Source organism: Chrysochloris asiatica, unplaced genomic scaffold (assembly GCF_000296735.1).
Source record: "Chrysochloris asiatica unplaced genomic scaffold, ChrAsi1.0 scaffold00027, whole genome shotgun sequence".
Lineage (NCBI taxonomy): Eukaryota > Metazoa > Chordata > Mammalia > Afrosoricida > Chrysochloridae > Chrysochloris > Chrysochloris asiatica.
This window is the reverse complement of record NW_006408545.1, coordinates 18,714,660-18,724,746: the sequence shown is the minus strand read 5'-3', so window position 1 is coordinate 18,724,746 and position 10,087 is coordinate 18,714,660. Positions and strand designations below refer to the sequence as shown.

The 10,087-nt window shown below is 37.9% G+C and overlaps 1 protein-coding gene across 1 annotated transcript in view; it reads left to right on the top strand.

Moving 5' to 3' along the window:
- CEP57L1 (centrosomal protein 57kDa-like 1) overlaps positions 1–10,087 on the top strand; it is an 88,193-nt gene that overhangs the window by 53,669 nt on the left and 24,437 nt on the right. Inside the window, exons 7-8 of the mRNA XM_006839942.1 lie at positions 8,486–8,563; positions 8,727–8,917. Of these exons, the coding sequence (XP_006840005.1) occupies positions 8,486–8,563; positions 8,727–8,917 (269 nt within the window). The remainder of the gene's footprint in view (positions 1–8,485; positions 8,564–8,726; positions 8,918–10,087) is intronic.

The following is a 10,087-nucleotide window of genomic DNA, read 5'->3' as shown; positions in this document are numbered from 1 at the left end:
GGTCATTTGTCTCAGACCTTTTATCTTGTTTCTGGACACGTGCTGATATGGTCATCTGCTTCTGCTTCTTGGGCATGTTTAGTGTTTATCTGTGGCCTTAATACTTAATTGAGTATGTGTTTTAGTATTTTTTTATGCTTTCTGATTGCCTCCAAGTAGATGTGATCAGGATGTGGGCTTCCCTTTTCACTCTTATTGCTTGACTCAGAGTAACTTTCACAAGTGTTGTCTGCCTCTCTGGTGTATGGCAGTTTGTATTGGTTCTTGCCGGTATTTTGGTGTTTTATTGAGTGTGATTGTAGGTTGACTATATGGCAGCAGTTTCTGTCTCTTCTTGGGTAATATAGGGATAGAAAGAGTTTCCCAAAGGTAAAAACTGGAGCATAAAACAGCAAAACTGCAGCAGCCAAAAAACAAACAAAATCCCTACCAAAAAAAAACAACAAACTAGACTTCATACTGTAGTCTATAATCGTAGAAAAGAGAGAGGAGGGAGAGAAGAAAAAAATCTGTAGCCTAATATGAATGTGACTTTAATGTCCCCTTTCAGCTTCTTGCCTTCAAAGCCGCCTGATAAATTTCACTATACCACTGTTGGTTGTTATTTTGTACTTCAGGATTTAATTTAATTTTCGGCCTGTTTTGTTTTTAAACTCTCATTCCCTCCCTCTCCACACCCATTGTTCTGGCCTTTTCGCTATTAAAAAACAGGTCAGTACTGGCTCTTGGACTTAGAGTATCTGTGCGCATGCGTGGTAGAAGAATCCACCAGTGGTGGGGGTGGAGGGTGTCTGCTCTCTCTGGCTCCCCCTCTAGTCACCACAATGGAGGTTTACAAATAGTGGGGGGCCAATGAACAGATATCAAAAAGAAAAAAAAAATCAAAACAAAACCCAACAAAGTGTATTGTCTACCTTTGCTCTGAGGTTCCTGTAGCATTATTCCATGTGGCTCTGTTCCCCTGCTTGGCCTTGTCATTTGGTCCTGTCCAAGTTGTCGGTTCTGGGCCGCCGAGCCTAGCAGAATAAAAAATATGTGATTTCTTACTCCCGCTACAAGTTCCACTAGCTGTAAGCCTTCAGACTTTAAAAATAATCTTAAATATGTGGTTCAGAGTTTTGGATCCCTGCCCTGAAACCCTCTTCATCTGGTATTCTCTGGTGTTGATGACAGCTAACTTCACTACACCTCTACCCTATCTGCCATCAAGTGCCTCCTTCTGCAGATACATTTTAAAACAACATAAAAGACGACTATACACATGGACCTCACCAGATATAATACACAGAAATCAAATTGGCTACATCTTTGGAAAGAGATGGTGAAAAAGCTCCATGTCATCAGCCAAAATCAGGCTAGGGCAGTCTGTGGAGCAGATCATCAATTGCTCATACTCAAGTTTAGGCTGAAGCTGAAGAAAATGAAAAGTTCACAAGAGCCAAAATATGACTTTATGAAAACATCCCACCTGAATTTAGAGATCATCTCAAGAATAGATTTGATTCATTAAACAATAATGATTAAAGACTAAAAGAGTTGTGAGATAACATCAAGAACATCATACAGGAAAAATAAAGCAAAAGGTCTTTAAGAAGACAAAAAAGGAAAAGACCGAAATGTATATTTTGAAACATACCAAAATGTATGTAAACTCTGAAACCTGCTATCCAGCAGAAAGATTCTAAAGCAAATGTAAGAAATTAGGAGGGTAAAAAGAGTGGAACAGAAAATTCTAAAGGGCAGCTCAAGAAGACAGTCAAGTATTACTAAGAAGAGAAATGTGCAAAGACCTGGAGTTAAAACACCTAATGGGAAGAACATGCTCAGCATTTCTCAAGCTGAAATAACTGAAGAAAAAAATTCAAACTTCGAATTGCAACACTGAATGAAGTTCAATCATTTCAAGAGGTAGCATATGATCAAGAGCCAATGATATTGAAGGAACACGTTCAAGGTGCATTGAAGTCATTGGCAAAGAATAAGGCTCTGGGAATTGATGAAATACTAATGGAAATTGTTCAACAAATGGATGCAGCACTGGAGGCACTTAGTATCTGTGCCAAGAAATTTGGAATACAGCTACCTGGTCAACTGATTGCAAGAGAACCATATTTGTGCCCAGTCCAAAGAGAGGTGACCCAGTAGAATGCAGAAATCAGAAGACAATATCATTAATATCACAAGCAAGTAAAATTTTCCTAAAGGTAATTTACAAACAGCTGCAACAGTATATCAGCAGCAAACTGCTAGAGGTTCAAGCCTGATTCAGACAAGGATGTGGAGTGATGGATATCATTGTTGACCACCAGTGGATCTTGGCTGAAAGCAGAGAATACCAGAAAGATGTTTACCTGTACCTAATTGACTGTGCAAACACTTTTTTATGGATCCTGACAAGCTGTGGATAACACTGCAAAGAATGGGTATTCTAGAGCACTTAATTGGGCTCATGAATAACATGTACATAGACCAAGAGGTAGTCGTTCAAACAGAACAAGGAGACATTGAATGGTTAAAATTATGAAATGTGTGTGACAGGGTTGTATTCTTTCACCATACTTATTCAGTCTGTATGCTGAGGAAATGACCCGAGATGCTGGATTATATGAAGAAATGTGGTATCAGGATTGGAGGAAAACTCATTAACATCTTGAGATTTGCAGATGATACAACCTTACTTGCTGAAAGCAAAGAGAACTTAAAACATTTTACCCATGAAGATCCAAGACCACAGCCTGAAGTATAAGTCGCACCTCAATGTAAAAAAAAGAAAAAAAAAAAATTCCTGGCCCAATAAATAACATGATATATGAAGAAAAGAGAGAGTTCATTTTGCTTGGACCTACTGTCAGCATTCATAGAAGCAGCGGTCATGAAAACAATGTGTTGAATTTGGCATATCTACTGTACAAGACCTCTTTAAAATGTTGAAGAGCCAAGTCAGTTTGAGGACTAAAGTGCGCCTTGCCCAAGCCGTGGTATTTTCAGTAACCTCATTTGCATGTGAAATTTGGACAGTGAATAAGGAAGACCATAGAAGAATTGATGCATTTGAGTTATGGTGTTAGAGAAAGAATATTGAAGGTACCATGGACTGCCAAAAGAACAAGCAAATCTGTGTTTGAAGAAGTACAGCCAGAATGCACTTTTGTTTTTGACGTTGTTAAGTGCTGTCAAGTTGGTTTCAACTCTTAGCAACCCTGTATAGGTTTTGCAGGGAGATGCTGGTGAGTTTGAATTGCCAACTTTGCAATTCAAACTGACCTTGGGGTCCAGTGCTTAACCTTCAGTGCCACACACCAGGACTCCATAGAAGCTAGAATATGAGACTCTGTCTGTCATACTTCGTACATGTTATCAGAAGGGACTGGTCCCTAGAGAAGAACATCTTGCTTGCTAAAGTGGAGCACCAGTAAAAAAGAAGAAGACTCCCAATGAGATGGATTGACACAGGACCAGCAGCAGTGGGCTCAACCCTAACTACTATTGTGAGGATGGTGTAGGACTGGGCAATGCTTCATTCTGTTCTGTGTAGGGTTACTATGAGTTGGAACCGACTCGACAGTACCTAATAACAGTTTTGTAGAATGCCAAGAAAAAAAAATTAACCCCTTACCCCTATGATTCTAAAATTATAGTTTAGGTGACTGCTATTATTTTTGATTCCATGAGCATGTAGTGAGCTTTTCTGTGAGCCATTCACTGTGAGGGCCTGGGGTGCTGTTTGAGAATTCTGACTACTGCCATAGGCCCATCTTGTGGACACTATCCTGGAAAGACTGTTATACTTAACTTTGGATAGTCTTTTATTGTATAAATAAGAATTACTGGTCAATATTTTGGGTCTTTTTTCATAATTGTCTTTCTTCTAAAGAACATTTCCCCAATACAGTCTTGCATTATTTTTTTGCTAATTTCCTTCTTTAATTATTTGCTTTTGTTTCTTGTTTGCACAAATTATTTACAATAGCTAGACCTATTTTTAAGGAGCTCTGGTAGCGTAGTGGTTACGAATCGGGCAATGAACCTTAAGGTCAGCAGTTCGAAACTACCAACTGCTCTGCAAGAGAAAGATAAGGCTTTCTGCTCCCGTAAAGATTTACAGCCTCGGAAACTTTGTATACAGGGTCGCTATGGGTCAGAACCGACTCGACAGCACTTAACAACAACAACAGACCTATTTTTATATTTAGGTGTTACATCATTCTTTGGTGAGTTAATGGAAATTATTCTTAAACAATGTACAGATTCATTGTAAAAATAGTGAAGAACAGGGAGAGAAATAGGATAAAAGAAATGAAGGAAAGCAAAGGAGCTCCTGGAAAGAGGAAGAGTCATTAACAATAAAGTCACTTCACAAAAGAGAATCAGTTCACTCCAAACAAAGAGAACTACCACCTCATCTAGCAATTCCACTCCTCTGTATATATTTCAAAAGAACTGAAAACTGTACTCAACAAAGAAAATGGGACTTACCAAAGTTCATGGAAGTATTCCATTATCTATTCATTCCATTTTCTTGTGATCTTTTTGAGACCCTCGTATATGTACGTTCATGTTCATAGATGTGGTAGTTATTTATAAGAGTGAAAAGGTAGAAACAGCCCAAATGTCCGTCAACAGATAATTGGATAAACTGTGGTATAAACATGCAATGAAATATTATTCAGTCACAAAGACAGGAATGAAGAACTGATACATGCTACACAGTAATTCAGTCTTAATAGCATTATGCTAAATGAAAGAAACCTGAAAGTTCATGTATTGTATGATTCCATTTACATGAAATGCTCAGCATAGCTAAATATAGAGACAGGACACAGGTTGGTGATTGCTACAGGTTGGGGAGAGGAACTGGATAAGAGATTTCCTGTGGAGTGATGAAAATGTTGTGAAACTAGACAGAAGTGGTTGTTGTTGTTGTTGTTGTTATGTGCCGTGGAGTCGGTTTCGACTCATAGCGACCCTGTACAGGGTTTCCGAGGGTGTAAATCTTTACGGGAGTAGAAAGCCTCATCTTTCTCCTGCGGAGCAGCTGGTAGTTTCGAACTGCTGACCTTGCGGTTCACAGCCCAAGTCGTAACCACTACGCTACCAGAGCTCCTAGACAGAAGTGGTAGTTACACAATATTTTGAGTACTAAATCCCACTGAAATCTTCACTTTAAAATGGTTAATTTTATGTTACATGAATTTCACAGTAACAACAACAAAAATGGCTTTTAAAAAAGGACCTAGTTCAACTCTCAAGTTCTAGGTTCTACAAATAGTAAGGACTCCTGGTGTGGCGCTGAAGGATCATCACTGGATTGCAAACCATACATTCGGCAGTTCAAACCCACCAGCTGCTCCTTGGAAGCCCTGTACAGGGTTGCTATGAGTCAGAACAGACTTGACGGCACTTAACAACACAAATAGTGTTTTTAAGATGGAAGGAACACTAATGCTGCTGAAGGGAGTGTCTGATTTTACAAGGCCCTCTGTGGGACTCCCACTCATCTCTCCATTCCTGGACCTAGGTTCACTTAACCTACACTTTTTGGTTTGCATACACAGTAAAACCACTGTATAAAAATACATAGTTCACACTTTATTAGTAGGTGATAACAAGATAAAACAGATTTATATATAAAAGCAAATAAATATACAAATATAAGTCATTGTAAAATAAAAGTTTAGTTTAGGCCTATACCAAGAATTGTGTGCTATTCAGATGCAAGAACATGTGAGGGGTCATGCAAGAGGCAGCAATAAAGGCAGCCTTAGAGAATTGATAAGTATTGACAGAGAGGAGGGAAAGTGCAGTACAGTCTGGGGAAACAGGAACCGACAGGAACCGTTCAGTGCTGGGGTGAGATGGGGGTATATGAAAATAAAAACATTGCCATCAAGTCAAATCGACCTCATGTTGACACAGGTGAATCAAAAGTAAAACTGTGCTCCATTGGATTTTCAGTGGTCAATTTTTTGGAAGTAGATAGCCAGAGCTTTCTTCCAAGGTGCCTCTGGGTGTATGGTAATTGCAGTTGCCCACCATTCAGTTAGTAATGGAGCTTATAAATATTGACCTTACACAGAGACTCCAAACTGGGGCATAGTGAATTAAAATTGAAAATATAAATTGCAGGAAGATTATGGCCAACCTCCAATGCCATGTTGGGAATCTGAACTTTTATTCTGTAAGAAGTTACAAACCATTGCAGGTTTTTGAGAAGCATAGTCATGATTAGAGCAGTACTTTCAGGTGGTAGCTAGCACAGTATGAGATGGTAAGTTTGGAAGGAAACAATTTGGGGATCATCCAAGTAGTGTGAGAAGATGGTGAAAGCCTTTGTTCAGAATGTTCTTATCCTCTAAACGGTTAGAATGTAACTGGAGGTGGAGGCCTCATTCAGTTCAGTGACTAGGAGAATTAACTTGTTTCTTTTACTTTTAATTGTAACTTCTATAACTAATATTAGACGGAATCTTTTTTTCTTCCCGTTAGTTGAAATTTCTGGTTCTGAGGCATAGATTGTCCAAGGTCACCAAGTAATTCTGAGAGATTAAGAACTGACATACATTTATGGTTTATCTGCCTTTAAGCCATGTTATTTCTTTAGTTCTCTCCTTTTTTAAAATCTACTGATTATAGTTAAAGTATCTAAATTTCCATTTAGAACTAGGAATTTTTTGTTTTTATTATTGAATGCTGTCATTTTGTGGATTATTCTCTTCCTGAGTGTTAATGAGGGTAACTAACTTCTGATTTGTGTGATTTTCACAATGAAAGTCCTGCATCCCAGGCATTCCCCCAGTCATGGACAAATTGGGATGCTTACTCCCTTCAATAAGAATGTTTAACAAAATAATTTAAATAACTTTTTGAGTATACAAATGTAGCTAGCAATGTCTTTTAAACTTTTTTATGGAAAAAAAAAATGCCCATTTAAAGAATATTGAGAAAATTAATATTTATGTATACTCACCACCCTGTTTAAGAAGTAGAACATTGTTGAAGCCTTACATATACCACTTGCCATTGTATACTCCAGGAGTATCCACAATCTGAATTTGTGCTGACCATTCTCTGGATTTTTTTAGATTGCTGTCTAGATTCATGTAATCATCACCACAATCAAGATACAAATTGCCTCACCACTTTAAAATTCTCTGGTGCTATCGTATTATAAACACATACCCTTATGTCCCTAACCCCTGGAAACTAATCACCTTTGGTTACCTCTATATAAGTGTTAGTTCAACAATGTTATATAAATGGAATTATATAGTATGTGAGTCCTGGTTTGATGCTGTAGAATAAGCTTCGGACTGCTTAACCACAATGGTTGACAGTTCAAATCCACCATCCACTCCTTGGAAAACCTATACAGGTCTCTGAGTCTGAACCAACTCAACGGCACTTGACATCAAAAACAGCATATTAGTATGCAGCCTTTTGTGACTGGCTTTTTGTTGTTATTTACTGTCTAGTTGATTCTGACTCATGGAAACCCTATGTGTCAGAGCAAGGTTTGCCAAGTTTCTGACCTTTTGCAAGCAGATTGCCTGTCTTCCAAGGTACCTCTGGGTGGGGTCAGACTACCAACTTTTGGGCTAGGCACTCAACTATCTGCATCACCCATAATTTTGTCATTTCAACAAAGTTAGGTAAATGAGACTGGCTTATTTTACTCACCTAATTATATGGACTCAAGTGTGGCAACAGTAGTGAGGTTGGCCCAGAATCGGGCAGTGTTTCGTTCTGCTGTGAACAAGGTCACTATGAGTCGGTGCTGACTTGATGGCACCTAACAACAACAACAACAATTCTATGGAGATCCATCTAAGTTGTTGCATGTAGAAATATTTTTATTGTTCCATATTATTTCATGGTTTGGATATCCCATAATATGAAAACATTTCATGGAAATTTTTTAGGATCTTTTAATTCTGTTTTTCCATAAACTTTTTGAAGCCCCTGGTATGTTGAACTGTTGAAGGACATTTGGGTTAATTCCAATTTGGGGCTATTGAAAATAAAGCTTCTATGAATATTTGTATACAAGTTTTTTTGTGAACAAACATTTATTTCTCTGGGATAATTACCCAAGAGTGCAATTTCTGGGTCATATGCTTAATTAGATATTTAGTTTGATAAGAAACTGCATTTTCAAGAGTGGTTGTGCCATTTTACATTCCCACTACCTATGGGTAAGCGATCCAGCTTCTCTGAATCTTCACCAGCAATGATATAACTATTTTTTATTTGGGCCATTCTGGTAAGAGCCTCATGATATGAGTTTTTATTTGCATTTCCCTAATGGCTAATGATGTTGGATTTCTTTTCACATGTTTATTTGCCATCTCTGTCTCCTCAACAAGGCAGTATCTGTCTATATCTTTTTTTCTATTTTCTAATTGTATTAGTTGGCATTTTACTGTTGAAGTCTATCATAAATTCTTTCAAAATAATTTTTTTTTTCTTTTTCTCTTATATTCATTAGAAAACTAAATGTTTAAAGAGAGGACTACCTCAGCAAAGTTATTCAAGGTTTGGAGCACCACCTTTTGTGTCTGGGAAGGTACGGACAAAATAATGAAGATACTTGTTTAAAGAAACTCCTTTGCTATAAGTAGTGTTTAAATACTATCAGTCATTTGAAATTGTTTTCAACATTTTCTTTTCCCTTTAAGTCAGCCAGTGCAAGCCATACTGTGAATACAAGTATGCAAAACCTCCTGCAGAGGATGCAAGACTGTGGCCCGCACACCCTGCAGAAGCATTCTAAAGCAGTCGAGCCTGTATGTCTCCATGAGCCTAGTAGGGTTCCCCAGTGCAGAGCTGTATCTTCTGATTCAGAAAAGTCCATTGCCATTTGTGATAATTTGTCTGAACTACTGATGGCAATGCAAGCTGAGCTGCACCAGATGAATATGTAAGTATTTTTAGTCTTTAATAAGCAAAGTAAAAAAAAATTAGACATTATTTTTAGGCTTATAAATTAAAGGCCTTATTTGACCATTTGCACATATTTTCTTTTGATCTGTAGATATATTGTCAACTGATTTTCCTTGCATTTATTATTACTATTTAAATTTCTAACTGCATATAATTATGTAACGAGGAGAAACAGCAGCAAACATCCGTTAGTAATTAGAATGTGGAATGTATGAAGTATTTATCTAGGAAAATTAAAATTGGCCAAATGAAATAGAAATATATATCAGTATCTTAGACGTTGTTGTTACGTGCTGTCGAGTAGTTTCCAACTCATAGTGATCCTGTAGGTTTTCCAAAACTGTAAATCTTTGCAGGAGAGCACATCTTATACGTCTCACATTTAGGCACATTAGTGAACTAAGACTGGTAGTAGCCAGTTTGAACTGGACAATCACAAGGTTTACTGTGCTGAGAATGTCAACTTGTAGAAGAATGACATTTCGTTCATCATCAAAAAGAACATTTCAAAATCTTTCCTGAAGTACTGTGCTATCAGTGTTGGTATAATATTCATATGTCTATAAGGAGGACCAATTAATATGACTATTCAGATTTATTTACCAACCACCAGAGCTAATTATGAAGAAATTGAAGATGTTTACCAACTTCTGCAGTCTGAAATTGATCAAGCATGCCACCAAGATGCACTGATAATCACTGGTGATTAGAAAAAAATTTGCTAAAGAGAAGAGCTCTCACAGCAGAGGTCCGACCAATCCTCAGAGATAAAGGTGTGGGCATTCTTTTGTTGTTGTTGTTGATTGGTCTCGTGCTGTCTGCGCACCTCCACTCTGATGACTAGAGGAGGTGCCTGAGCAAGTGGACATCCCCCACCCCAGGAAGGTTGTACTATTCATGTGCACGGATCTAAGAAGGGTGAAGATGCTGCTTAAAACTGAATGATCCCCCCAAACGGCCACAGCCAGCCCTAAACTGTTTATCACTAGGAAAAAGTCCTGAGTGGGGGTTGTGGAGTGGGAGAAATATAAACTGAAAAGGAAACAGGCCAAAAATTACATCATAAGGAGCAAAGTAACATCTTGAAATTTCTCAGGCAGCTTTGAAGGCAAAAAACCAAGAGAGGGGCATTTAAGTTATACTTTTT